The 14,971-nt window shown below is 44.8% G+C and overlaps 1 protein-coding gene across 1 annotated transcript; it reads left to right on the top strand.

The window, feature by feature from the left end:
• Positions 1-12,182: 12,182 nt before the first annotated feature.
• On the top strand, positions 12,183-13,618 carry LOC133908513 (uncharacterized). Its single transcript, XM_062350578.1, has 2 exons — positions 12,183-13,044; positions 13,273-13,618. The coding sequence occupies exons 1-2, from the start codon at positions 12,415-12,417 to the stop codon at positions 13,336-13,338; spliced, it is 696 nt and encodes a 231-aa protein (XP_062206562.1). The 5' UTR covers positions 12,183-12,414; the 3' UTR covers positions 13,339-13,618.
• Positions 13,619-14,971: the final 1,353 nt, after the last annotated feature.

A 14,971-nucleotide genomic window follows, 5' to 3' on the forward strand; every position in this document is an offset into this window, starting at 1 on the left:
CTTCAGTAAAATGCAAGTAATATGGGGGTAAATTTTAGTGCTATATTTATATTCATGTCTTACTTCTTTTACAAATAAAATTGAAGTATATGACATTTTCTAATTAATTCAAATCATGGATGATGTTGCATTTAACAAATTAAATCCATACCATTCTTATTGATTTGGATTATGTCATTGGCGTCATGAATTAGTTATAGTGTTATTTATCATGAGTCATCAAAAGGAAAATATAAGAATTGACGTCAATTCACATGCATACATTTGCATTTATGCACTTCTTATGGTGATAAATGTCTGTCACTACCATCGTGCGTGACTCGTACCGGTACATGGAGTTGCACGAGAGCTTTGTATCGTTCAGCGCAAAACTCTTAAATGGAGTTGCATCATGACATTCATACATTTGTAAAATATTTAAAGAATACAGAATCCTGGAGAGTTTAATGCAATGATATACGGGAAAACTATATTGGAAGTTACCGTTGTTGTTCTGTCGATGAATATGTTGTCATGCGGAAAGATACTTTCTTCAAACTCATATGTTTTAAATTCTCATTGTGAAGAAAATGTTCGTCTTTCTAAAATACTCTTTAACTAAGTGAGATGTGTTTATATTCATAGCCATTACTTACTGAGCTCGCCTCAACCCCCCCCCCCCCCCCCCGTTAACTCCTTTTCAAGTACGCTTAGCCTGTTGACGTGAATTTTGGGCATGGAATTGGTAGCTGCACGCACTACCTAGTCACAATGTTAATAACGTAACTTTTCTTTAAAACTATGTTTTTAGTAGTTGTCGGTGTTGTAATAAGTTTTGCGTTTGAAGAAACAAACTTGTATATACTGTAGAAAGTCGTATGTTTTGGTTGCGTCGTGAAACATTTTATACGTCGTTTATATGACATATATCTTGCATGTGGTTATTTTGTCAGTTATACCGCACTTTTAGGGAAAACTATGCCAAAACTTTGATTTTTTTAGTTGTTTTATGCTTAGTCGTAAAGTAAAGCATTACAGTTGGTATCAGAGCCTAGGCTTTAGGTCATAAGGTAAGAAATTAATAACTTGACATACTTGCACATGTAGGATGGAAAAGAGTTTCCACATCTTTGCATATGCCTTGTTCCGCTATATCCCTTTAGTTCTTTTGTTTGAAGTATATTTGCAAATTGGTGCATGTTTACTTATACATTGTGGTGTATGTAGCTATGCCGCCAAAAACGCGAGGTTGTGGTGGAGGCAATGGGGCAGGTTGTAGTCATACAACTGTCCTAGGTCATGGTGATGTGTAGTCATTAGCCACTGAGTTTGAATCCTCTCGAACAGAAAGTATCAGCCAAGCGGAGTTAATGACCACTATGAGAGAAATGCAAGAATAGCTGAGAGCATTGAGGCAGCCAGTTCTAGTTATTCCTGTTGGGAGCACTGACTTGGCGCCTATACCTGCTGCTGCTAGAGTTGTGGCATGTCAGACACCTGAAGAGGATACTACTAGTGGAGTAACGTTCCATGAATGGGTCAGTATGAAATTGGACTCCTTTGATGTATCAGGGACTCCAATTTAGGTTGTAGATTGACTCGCTTATATAGAAATGGAGCTAGATACTTTTGATGGTTTGCCTCGAGACAAGATCAGATATGTGACACGGTTGATGAAGGGAGAAGACCAGATCTAGTGGAGAGGTGCACGGTCAGCCAGGACTGTCGCCCATGGAGATCTTACTTGGTTTGAGAGGAGGTTTTATCCAACTACTTTCTTGGAAAATAAGTGAATTGATTTAAACAACTATACACAAGGCCAAAAATTGGTGGCAGAGTATGAAGTGGGATTTAATCAAATTGTGCGCTTTGTACCTCATGTGGCCCACGATGATGCAGAGAAGGCTAGACGCTTCAGACAGGGTTTAAGGCCTTTTATCCATCATGTGCTTGGTGCTTTTGTTGTTACAGACTTTCGCACTATGGTGGAACAAGCTTCCGGAGTTGAATTGTAGCAATCTTATACCGATGATATTCGCAAAATATCCAAAGCAGATCAACCTAAGGGACAAGATGAGAAGAAGAGTCATTTTGGTGGTCTCATCTATAAGAAGTACAAGGGACAACAATGCCATGAACCATATCATGGTGGATCCTCTCAAACACGTCCTTTGGGCACTATTACCCAATTCTATATAGTGTTTAAACGTGATTTTGGACTGGTGTGCTTCAAATATGGTGATTCATATATGCAGAATGAATGTTCTTGGAAGGGGAACTGTTCAGTATGTGGTCATCCAGGCCATAAGGATGTGGTGTCCCGTAGAAATCCGAACAGTCATATCAGGTGGGAACCAGTATCTTCTCCTTCTGGAGTATCTCCTTGAGCTAAAGGGTCGGCACATTGGCTACCACTCCTACCCCTACAACCATTGCTGGCCCGATGGTTTCACCAACGCAATACTTACTTCCTTATATAGTTCCAACTGAGCCTTATTGTCACCTCAGCCTGTGACTCCTCAGGGAACCTCTACACTGGCATTGTCGATGATTGGGGCATTTTCTTCCCACACTGTAGGGACCTCTTCATCTCAGACACCTTCTGGGTTATATATTTTACCTGCCACTGAAAATGGAGGTCGCAGTGACGTGGTGACAGTATCTTATCCGTGGACTCCTTTGATGCACATGTTTTATCTGATTTCGGAGTTAGCTTTTCTTTTATCTCGGTAGACTTTGTTAGACGAGCGAGGCTATCAGTACAACAGATTGGACAATCAGTGGTAGTTAACTCCCCAGTGGTCTTATATCCAGTTCTTAAGTTTGTTCAGGCTATGTTATAAATATTGGAGATGATGAGTTCATAGCTAATTTGGTAATGAGCAATTTAGAGTTCTTTGATATTATTCTTGCTATGGACTAGCTTTTCCAATACCAAACAATTATCTCTTGTTCTTGGAAGACCTTTACCTTGCGAGCTCCATCGGGAGAGGAGACTATTTTGCAAGGGAAGGCATTGCTGTATGCACTTTCCATGTTATGCAGGCTTTTCCCTAACCGATGGATGAAGAAATCTGGTACACTTTGGTTATTGGTTGAGGGGCAAGACGTCACCCTACGCGTGAAAGATATTTCGGTAGTGTGTCGCTACCCTAATGTTTTTCCTAGTGAGCTTCCAGGATTACCTCCCGAACGAGAACCAGTCTTTCGTATTGAGTTGATTCCAGGTACACAACCTATTTATAAGACATCATATCGAATGACCCCAATGGAGCAAGTGGAACTGAAGAAGCAATTAGATGAGCTCCTCCCTAAGAGATTTATCAGACTGAGCATGTCACCTTGGGATGTGAAAGGACAATGATGTCGCTTAGAGGCGGGTGAATAGGTATTTTTACAAAAATCCGTCCCCTTTTACCGTTGGTCTAAACTTATAGCGGAAAATAAACTAACGGATATTTCACAAGTGAAAAATCCTAAATATGCTAGACTCAACTAATGCACAATCACTCTAAATAACTGTGAAAGTTACAATTCTAGGGTGACAAAGATTATTCAAAACTAGCAAAAGATACACAAGAAAACACTAGTTGAAAATCTTGAAAACGCTGTTCACCAGAGGCTCCGGTTGATCCGGATACTTCGTTTTCATATCTAATTGTATAGTATCTGGAGTTTCCGAGTTAAATCCGGAACCTCTGGGTTTAACAGAGAATGAACTCGAAATTGAAATTGAAGAATGCCTAAGGAGTTCTAGCTCAAATCGATGAAATTATATGTTCCAAATGATGATTCTAAGTAGATCCACAGAGAGCTTACAATCAATTTCACACGAGCAAGTAGTTTGAGCAATATACATAAATATTGAGCAAGAACTCAAGAACAAGGAAATAAGAGAGGAGAGACAAGATTTGTTTCTCGAAGTTTGAACACCTCCTCTAGAGGTTCCTACGTCTGCATTGAGGGGCTCGGTCACACTTGAGTTAGGTCTCTTTTAACCCTTTTTCTCTCCAAACTCGGTCACACTTGAGCTTAGGATTTCACTTTTGATTTCTTCCTTTCTGGAGGCAAAATCGAAGTCTTCATAAACTTCTCACGGCACACCACAACCTTGGGTGCTAACTAGCGCCACCTAGCCACCTAAGGGATTGAATCCACAAGAGTAACAAACGCTTCACAAACTTTTTGCCGATGAACTCGAGTGCTCAAGATGGGAGATACGCTCACTTGCACTCAAACTTGTAATCTCTCAATCCAACTCACTTTTCTTCTTAAATCACACACTAGATTAGAGTGGGAGGGAGTTCTTTTGACTCTAGAAGTTTTTTCTTTTATGCCCAAGCATCAACAAACAAGGGTGGGGGTGAGGGATTATTTATACCTTTTCCCTAAAACTAACCGTTACACAATTTTTTTACTGATTCGGAGTATCTGGATCAACCTGGAGTATCCGGTTGGCACTAGAATGCATAACCAAGAGTCCTGACTAGAGTACAACTCGAAAGTCTTCGGGTCAACCCAGAGTGTCCTGGTGAAACACTTAGGCCCTAACAAATCATCCGACTTGAAGCTAAACCTGGAGACTCCGGCCAACCCGATGTATCTGATTTCAGCATAGCTGACCCTCTGAAAACGACGATAACTTTTAATCCTGATGTTCGATTTCGACGATTTTGTACTCTACGGAAAGCTTATTAAGAGGATATCATTCCAACTGAAATCAAGGTCCCAAACATATTTGATCAAACTAGGAACACTCTAAAAACCCAATTCATATACTTCTACACTTTATGCATCGGATTTCTAAAGCGAACTCTAACTTTAGATTGATTAGAAACTCTTGAGCACTAAGACACGGCAAATAGCTCAATGTTGCATCACGTTTGAATCATATTGAGCCTTTGAATATCTTCAAGTACCACTTCTTTCCTTCAAACTTAGAGAGTTGCCAACTTTTATATCATTGTCACTTCATCTCTTCTTCGAGAAAGTGCAATGGCGGATGTAGACTTTAACATGTGTGATCGTGATGAAAACGCCAATCCCAGTGGCCTCTTCATCTCAATGTAGTGGTGCTAATAATCATTTAGGTGATAAATATCAAGACATGAATATCTTCCATGATAACCTTGCTAATACTTTATTTACTATGCGAGAGTGATTGTGAGAGGCTATTTGTATGGACAAACATTTAAATTTGTACGAACATAAACCTTTTATTTTTTTATTCCTCCATTTTAGTTTTTATAAGGACCTATAAATATTTATTCATGCCACATGAGCCTTTTAATTTGTTTGGACATAATTCTTGGCACTAAGATCGACACACAAGCAAGGTACTTCATACCATCAAGAAGTTTGCTCATAGTCCTAGATAGCTAGTAATATAACCATAACAACACAAACTGCTAGCTAACAAGCAACCACTACGTGAAAAAAGTATATGGATGACGGTTGATAACCCTTATAGGTACCCCGAACACGTCACTGATGAGTCGTTATGAGTGACGGGTCACCAATGTGATCCTAGATGACAGGTCTTAACTTAACCCATCACCAATAAATATTATAGGTAATGGGTCATAACAGTGATCCGTCACCTATAACTAAACATAAGTGATGGGTGGTAACAGTAACTCGTTACTTATGACTGTTGATCATGTTTCACGTTTTTTAGACACGAAAAAAGTCAAAAAAAATATTTTTTTCACCCGAAAGGCACCCTAATACAAGATCCATCGCATATGCCTAATCTACATTATTTTCAAATATATTTTGGTCTTTGCATTTCGTGGGACTCGAACCCATGCCCAGTCTCGCGCGCGACTCCCTTACCACCTCGGCTATCACGTGCTTGTGATAGAAACGGGTTATATTGTCCTTTTAACCTTTGTTGTCGAAGGTAATAGGTGACCTATCACCGATGATATTTTTCCCGAAATGTTGAATCGGAGTGCTTTTAGTAAAAATGGCATAACTTTTGTATACAAACTCGGATGTTGAATTTTTTTGATTCTACGGACATCTAAAAAAAAGTTACATCCGTTTCTCTCCAACTTTGTTAGGTTTGGAGAATTTTTTTAGGCCAAAAACAGCTTGGAAGATTGACTTCTCGCACCCGAAAGTTTCTGCACTATTTTCGGAACGCGTGTTTGTGTCTATAGCTTCCACCCCTTACATCAAACTTGAGAAAAATTATACAATAATTCATATTCTAGTGCTGCTGGGGTGAGAAAAAATAAAAGAAAAATAAATTTTTTTGACCTACTATACATATGAGTATATATGTACATGCACTTTTGCATAGAGAAAAATGTTGTGTATATATATGTTGTGTATATGTATCTACATACACCTAAGTATATGTATGAATACTTAGGGGTATGCATATACATACAATACATGAAATGATAGCTCTATGTATTGATCAAGTCATTAGTGACGGATTTAAGTTGTGACCCGTCACTAATGACTAACTAGGATGACCCGTCACTGATGAGTTAGTTATTGGTGACGGGTCAAGTTGTGATCTGTCACCAATAACTAGCTACAATGACCCATCATTTATGATAAGTCATAAGTGACAGATCACAACTATGATCCGTCACTTTTATCAGCAGTGACGGATTATGTTCTCATTTCGTGTCTCCTTTATCTATTTTTCACGTAGTAAACTATATACATGTGAAAAAGCTAGCTAGATCGATCGATCATATATACATAGAGGATACAACTTGTTATTCTACAGGGTGACAACAGCAACTGTTGCAAAACACAGGATCAAAAAAGGATAGGGTGGCAGCATAAACTTACCGCCTAACAACAAGCCTAACAGCAGGTGGACAGAAACTTGATAAAAAAAAAACAAAACAGTAATAAAGGTAAATGTAGTATAAACAATTAACACCTAACACCAACAATACAACCATCTTATAATCCAAGGATCTAAACAACACCTAACTTTTTTGCTAGCTAGTTTTTAACAATCTATAAGCCATATACTAGCTTTATATAAGCCCTAGCTGATCCAATAAAATCTAAATTTGTTAGGAATATCCGTGAGGGCGCAAGTGTGAATACCAAAAGGGGGCGTGTATGCACCCAGTTGTGTATTGTCCGTGCCTGTCAGGTCAACCTGGCGGCAGAACTAATGATTCTAACCCAGACCTTTGTAATGCTCCTAAGCTGTGTTTCTTCTGTAGTTGATGCTTCGAGGGTGGAAAAGAAAATTTCAGATATATCAAAACTCCAAAATACTATGCATTTACACAATAAAGTTTTAGTGAATACTGTGTATAATCAGTATAGTCCCTCTGCGAAGATACCTATAGGTTTATTATCTTTGAGAGGAGGACATCACTTCTCCTTGCCGGTGAAGTGTTTCCCAAATAGCAAAATGTAAGCCGAACGTCATCATTGCAGCGCAGTACGCTTCTCAAGCAAAATGGGGTTGTGTGAGCTCGGGAAAATTATAATCCAAGCGCCACCTTTTCATGCACTGAAAATTTACACATCTGGTTACTTTTACTACCGTGATAACTATTGGGATAAAACTAACAATTATGCCTCTTCTTTCATAGGAAAAACCAATTAAACATACAAAAAATAAACGGCTTCTTTTCCTTGGGACTAAGTGGTTAAGGACTCACTTAGGCTATCAAATAAGTGTTGTTTTTAAGCACAAATAGTCCCATGATGGTTACTAGCTTACGACTTAGCAGCTAACATCATTATCTTTTTTCCAGTTGTACATACCAAGATCCACCCATGGTTTATTTAGAACCTTTATCATCTACAATTGTAACCTTTTCTTTCAAGTTATGTTTTATTTTCTTCTAGTTTGGCTGATTCAAAACAGAACATAATTTTTGTTCATGTGCATGTCATATATTCGAAGCCTATTAATATCTCATGTTCAATTAAACAAGTAATAATACAATAAGAGTTAAAAATATTGGATATATGATAAAAATACAATGATATCTAACTATATGTACCACCATATACATATATACATACATACATATATATATACACACACACACATTTTTTTGCTGGCAATGGCAAGAGTTCCGCCTTAATTAGTTAAGAGAAGCGGAACAAAAGTGTCTAATTACAGGTAGCGAACAAACTCGATGGCTTTGAGGCCGACAATACAGAGGACACAAACAGAGCAGTAAAATAAAAGCCTCGCCCTTCTAAAAACATCACGTGCGATCTCATGTTGTTGTCATCTATAATGAATTGGGCCATCTTATTTTCTTATTTAGATGAACCATGGAAAATACATCGATTTCATTCTTTCCAAACGTTCCATATTATATATATGGAAGCCCCATTGAGGTCTCTTCGATGTGTTGTTGGCGTAGCCTACGACATCTCGTGCCACCAATCTCATAACATGGGAAAATTGGTGAATGTAACGTGCGGCAGTAAACGAAGGCGGAGCGTGAAGAGCACTTGTAACCGAACTTGGATGGTGAAGGGGCTCTCAAGACACAAATGAGACCATCTCAGGCCAAGTTTGGCACAAGGCGCATTGTGGTTAGTGTGGCCACCCTCTAATAGCAAGGTTATTTACTGTGAGAATTTTGTTTTGAATTAATGTCCATGTAAAGAATTTGCATTTATTTTTTTGCCTTGGCCTTCCAAATAACGTTCGATGTGAAAGACGCGAAAGAGTCTTTGAATTGTGCCAGATAAACCGACTTTGTTGAGTAGGAGCCATTGATCGTCCACCTCCAAATGATAGTGTCAGGAATATTCAGGAGAGATTAAAGTGTTGAAGTTGTGACCACAAGTCTATGAACTCAGCAACATGGACTGATGTACCATCATATATATGCAAATGCTGTCCGAAATATTTGTTTGAGGAGTAATCTGCATATTGTACTATCAAGAGGGTTATAATATAGAAAGACTTTATATGCATTAAGCAGCTGGCCATCATTTTGCATCAAGCATGTACGTTCTAAATGTTTATCATGCTGATGCTTTGCAATCTCCATAAAAATAATCGAAAGGCTGAAATTAAATTTGCCCTGCCTCTAGCTTGAGAGTTGAGACCATGACCATCCCGTCACTGAGTAAATTTTGCAAACTGCCTCTAGCAAAATGTTTTTTTCCCCTCTAGGGTGTCGAGTGACTACCTAGCCAACACTGCTACTTACGACGGTTAGTACGATCGACGTACGACGGCAACAATGGAACCCCGCGCGCGACTGTTTCAACGAGGTTCACGGGCGCTGCTATACAGCAAACCGTGCGGTAGCTATAACTGGTCGGAAGGCTGGGTCGTAAGACCCAGTCATACGCTTAGCTTTTCCGTTCACCGAGCAGGGAGACTTGGTCGTAATGCGATCGTACGTAGCAGTCGTAAGCGAAGCAATATCCTTAGCCATAGCTTATTGACTTGTTTAGCGATCCCTTTATCTGTCTGCCAACTCCTGCGTTTCTCCCTGTTGCCTCCCAATCTTCCATTCTCTTTTATTTTACTTTTTACCTCATCATCTTCTCCGGCAATACATCTCAACCATCTTCTTCACCAAAGCATCTGAATCCTGGCTGCCTCCTACCCAGCAGCCCAGCAACTTGCTCGACGAATGCCACGGACGAGCTCCCACCTGCTAGATCAGGCTTGCTAGCCGCCAGATCAATCTCGCCAGTGCATGGTGGGTATGCATACCCATGGTATGTTGAGGATGATGCTCGTCTGATGTAATGTTAGAGAGTAGCTGTCTGTAATATATGGGTCTCTCACACCTGAGCTTACATGTCAGCAATAACTGCTCTGTTCACAACAGAGGAACCGGTTCCCGACGCGAGAGCTCGCGTGAGATGGCGATACGGTGAGACTTGTCTCCAAGCTCAGCAGAGGAGACAGCTTGACCTCAAAGTTAAAGGAATGGAGATCATCGCCACCTCCCGATGCCTAACAAAAATCCGCGAACTCCGTCGAGTCCTACCACATCGAGCCCGCCTGCTCACTGGAGCGAACCGGAACAAGGGTTGATCAAGATCAATGTGGTATGTGGATGTAAGCTTCATCAAACAATCTGGCTTGGGCTCTGCGGGCATGATTGTCCGGGATGCATGAGGTCGAGGCGATAGTCACAGGGTGGCGTGTCCTCCAGCGTTGCTCATCGGCTGAGACGGCGGAACCGATTGCACGTCGTGAAGGCCTCCTGCTTGCTGACCAATGGGCGGGTGGCCCGATTGTGCTTGAATCAGACTGTGCAAAATTGCATATATGCGCTCCAGAATCCCAGCACTTACGGATCACGGCATATTATGGTCGTAATTCACGACTCCAAGAAGATTATGCGAGCTCACGCTGCCCGGTGAGCCCACGAACCCGCACGGTTACTGCTTCTGAGTTCCGACTGCAGAGTCCGTCCAAAGGCGGCGGCAAAAGTGGCCGTGACGGCCGGCGTGACCGTGCCAACTCTCCAACGGGCGACGCCACGCAGATGGCTCCGCCTCCACGAAACCACGGCAATCTGCGTCCGCGGCACGCCACGGCGCGAGAGCGCGCAGCGGAGGCACGACGAGCGCGGGAAGCTGCCACGCCCTTGGCCGGCCCGTTGAATCGTCTGCGGATTCAGCTGAACCGACGTGCTACTTGGGCAGAGAACATTAGGAGTTGACGTGAACCGTGCACTGCCGTGAGGTGACGCTTCATCCTTTCGCCGCCCCGGATTTGTGCGCTTCTCGATGCCATCCGACGCTGACGCACGGCGGGTGAGGTGCGCACGAGACGAGGTTCGATACCTCGGGCAAGGTTAGGTACTCGTTTTGGGCGTTTGATTGTGGCCTTGTGGTTAAATATACGCGACGACGCCGATTGGATTCTTTGCAGAAAGGGGCGTTCTGAGTTGTGCTCGGCTGAAAAGGGGACGGCTTCCGAATCCGGGAGAGGGAGTTGCTTGCTGATGATAGGTTGATGGCCAGGCGTACCATCATATCGTACGTGCAGTGATCTCCAATAGACTTCTCCACTACAATGTTCTACGGCCGGAGCCCGGGGGCAGGGCATTGTTCCTCTTGTGTGGCTATGCTTTCGAGTTCGATTACAGTTTAGCAAAACTTGCATGTCATGAATCTTATTTGGGTTCTCGATTCTTCTTCTTTTGGTCATTTTGTTTATAGGGGCTGTTTGGTTTTTGTCCTAATAGGCAAGTTAAAATTGGGCAGAGGTTAAATTCGAGTAGTATCAAATTTTAATTTTTAAAATAGCATTTGGTTTGAGATCAAACCATAATTTGATTAGCTAAAAATTTTGACGGATGATTTAATCATTTTAGATTTGTTTAGAGACGTTATAGAAAAATTTTAGCCAGCTAATTTTTTTTAAGACATAATCAAATTTTGATCAAACTAAATGAAAGTTAAATTTTAAAACACGACTAAAATTTAACTTAGCTCCCTCCCCATAATCTCTTACATCGATCTCATCTAAAAGTAAGCAAAATTAGGAGGATGTGCTACCCTAGAACTCTATATCAAACTGACAAACTCGATCATGTGCTTCCTGTGGCGTTATCATCCTCCGCTTCACTGTTGATCGTGGGGCCAGCAAACTTCTGCGCTACGTACAGTATCGTACCGCTAAGTTGGTTAAGACTTTACACTAACGTGACGGCGCCCTCCCGGATGCACTTATTCCCCTAATTTCGACCTAATCACCCGCTCGATTCGCCCTAGGAAATAAAGTTGCCATCTCTATATTAGGGTTCTTCTCGACCGATAGAAATCACTGCATCCTGAAGCGCACATGCATCCAAACATTTGTATCAGGTGTCAGCTCAAGTTGAGTACTGCATGAGCAGCAGCAGTGCGGCAGTGACTATACGAGGTGGCTACGTGTTACGTGCACCGCAGGAAAGCCGGCCTTCTGCTGTAGCCTGGAAGGCCACAGGTACTGTTCCTCGCCTCGCCCTGCGCGGGCCCCGTGAGAGCCGGCAGTGTGCCGCACGGCGCGCACCCGTCCCACCGCTCCGCCGGAAAGACCCGGTTCAGGGACGCCGGCCCACGTGCTTTCCGGCTGACATCCCGGGTCCACCGCCATTTGAGAGAGAGGAGAGAGAAGTGGACCTCGCGGGCATGCTCTTTTCGAGTCACCCACCGGCCCAAGCCTCCGACGCGCGTGTCCTGCCCCGAGGAATTACCCGAACTGCCCCCCTCCGCACGCACCAGCCCACCCCCACGGCCTCCCGTCCCTCACCACGCCTGCGCCTGCCTTTGTTTGCCCCCGTAACAAAACGTTGCGACGCTGGCGACCGCATCGTCTCTGCCTCGCCTCCCTCTTGCTTGCCTCCTCCGCCGCCTCGCCAGCGACCCTGCCGCCGCGCCTTAACGCCGGGCGGGCGTCCCTGCCTCTGCTTTTACCGTTGCCTTGCCGCCGCGGAAGACCGCGGGCCGACGGCCGCGACGACCATGGCGGCGACCGCGGATCCGAGGGCGAAGCCGCCGGCCGCTGCGTCGCACCACCTGAAGCCGTGGGCGCCTACGCCACCGCCCCGCGCCCACCGCGTGCCTTCCCTCCCGGCTGTTTCCGGAGGCGGGGCACGCGATCGGCGCCGCTCCTCGTCGTCGCACCGACGTGGCGGCGCCGACGCCGTAGAGGAGGAGCCTTGCGACGGGCGGCTGGAAGATCTCCGTGCTAAGCTCATGGACCACCTCCGCGACGCCGCCGACCGCCTCCGTCTGCCCCCACCGAAGCCGCAGCCTAGGCCGCCGGAGCCCGAGCCCGAGCCTCCGGCAGCGCCGTTTCCACAGCCCCCGCCGCCCCAGCAGCAGGACGCGACCCCCGCGGCTACGGCTGCCAGGCCGTGGAACCTGCGGGACCGGAAGCGCCGGCCAACGGCACGTGGGGCGGCACTTGTCGCGTCGCCCGCGTCGTCGCCGTGGGAGTCGGCGGCCAACACGCCGCGGGGCGGCGAGCGCGCGCCGTTCGCGGTGGCTCTGACGGCCGAGGAGGTGGAGGAGGACGTCTATGCCCTGACCGGCGCCCGGCCGCGGCGGCGTCCCCGGAAGCGGCCGCGCGTCGTGCAGCGGCAGCTCGATGTAAGCCAATTCCCCGTACTGCCCTCCGCCCGTTCCTAATCACCTCGTTTTAGGAAGAAAAAAAAAATCTCGTATTTTATCCGCTCGATACGCTTTTAGCCACTACTCAGCGGATACAATTATTCTACAATAATAATATTCTTCTAATTAAATAATTAATCAGTTATTGTGCACAAGGACATTACACTATGATCCAACTAATAATCACACTATCTTTGTCCCGTGCAGTCACTGTTCCCTGGGCTGTGGCTGACCGAGATCACCGCTGACGCCTATAAGGTCCCCGACGAGTAGCAAGCAAGCCGCCACCTGCTCCGACCGGCCAGCTAGTTCTTCACCATTCTACCATCTCATGAGTCACCGCACCAAAGCATCGTCTGTCTGTAACCAGTCTTAGTCGATTGATAGGTACATGTGCTCGCCATGTCCATCTCTTGTAACCTTTTCCCCTTAAAATCTAAGCAGTGTATCGATTGATCTCTCACTCTCCGAGGTACAGTAGGGTGCGCGGCGTGGTCGCATGCTTGTAATCCACTCCTGAGTCCTTATCCATCCATCCATGTATGCTTCCTTCTGTATCACTCTCTCAGTCAGGCTGGAGGCTGCCATGTCTCTCCATCTCTCAAGTTGCATGGTTTCTGCTTGGTGCAGCGTAGAACAAGTCGTGGTAGCTTTTCCAGTTCTTTGCGTGCTCAAGCCCGAGCCTTTCTTTCCTCTATCTGGTTCGATCTATCCGGCATTGCATCGGGAGAGTGCTCGTGGTGGTGCGCTGTAGTTGTACGCGTGGTTCGGTTTGGGTGCGGCGTGGTTGCATCGGGAGAGCGAGGTGGTTGGGCCGTTTTGGGATTCTTGGACCCCGCCGCCTGTTGGGGTTAACGTGGGACAGCCATCATGCAGCATGATCATTGTGGAAAGTGGACAGCCATCCCGGCTGTGGATCCCTTTAAAAATCGTCTTCCCGGCACCATTATGAATCCTATTAGAGGCATAGAAAGGACTAATTATGCTGTGATTTAGCTGCATTGGATCTACTGGGTCCCTTAACAAGAATTTTCAGGTTACTTGATCAAGTACCTGGTGATACCTCAAACTCAAATTCAGGCAACGCGGCACGTTGATGGCGCAAGCACTGCTACTTAACCGTCGAAGCACGAGACCACATGATTGGTCCAGCTTCACATGACGCCCTGGGCTTTAACTGAGATGAAATGTGCCAGCCCCCGGCTCGTACTGGAATCTGGTTTGGTTCACCATCCCGTGCGCTCGGATCTTCTGTAACAGGAGCTCGTACACGCAATTAAAGGCGGGCCCGGCTGTACAGTTGCGCCGTAAAGCGACGGTACGTTAGACCGCACGGTACCGCGTGGCCTGAAAATGGGTCAAGCACACCCTAAACCCCAACTCAGTCACAGGATGACAATCACGTATAGTTTTCACTTAAGTTTGTACTCATTAATTTTTGCTGAGTATACCGCAAATGTCTGTGGACAAAGAGCAGCGAGTAAATCTGTCACATACGGATATACCTATTTACCCGCTGATTGGACGGTGGTAGCTCGGCTCTGAGTAAGGGCGGGATTGGCAGCGAAGATGGATGGGCGACGTGGTGGCGCCCCCTACGGCGAACGGGTGCCAGGGAGTAGCCAGGGACGCAGGCTAGTGTGAGTGGTGACGGGGAGCGTTGGAGTTAGATTGTTGGAGTGATTGGAATATTAGGGTTAGGGTAAACCTGGCTCGCATGTCATACATATTGACGGATAAACGGTTTTCATATGTATAGGTATGTCTTACTCTTACTTGTATCTATATACTCTTCGGATAGTGATTTGTGCCCACGAACATACCTGCGGGTAGCAAATATGTAGCAAACTCGACTCTATTAATGTATTTACCACAAGTAAATAGGTAAAACTATCATCCCTACCCA

Source organism: Phragmites australis, chromosome 2, assembly GCF_958298935.1.
Source record: "Phragmites australis chromosome 2, lpPhrAust1.1, whole genome shotgun sequence".
Taxonomy (NCBI): Eukaryota; Viridiplantae; Streptophyta; class Magnoliopsida; order Poales; family Poaceae; genus Phragmites; species Phragmites australis.

What these genes read in the sequence shown, in the direction of transcription:
- LOC133908513 (XM_062350578.1), top strand. Translation starts at nt 12,415, where the DNA reads ATGGCGGCGACCGCGGATCCGAGGGCGAAGCCGCCGGCCGCTGCGTCG. An exon ending in TCGTGCAGCGGCAGCTCGAT is followed by an intron (nt 13,045 to 13,272) that starts GTAAGCCAATTC and finishes TGTCCCGTGCAG; the next exon opens with TCACTGTTCCCTGGGCTGTG.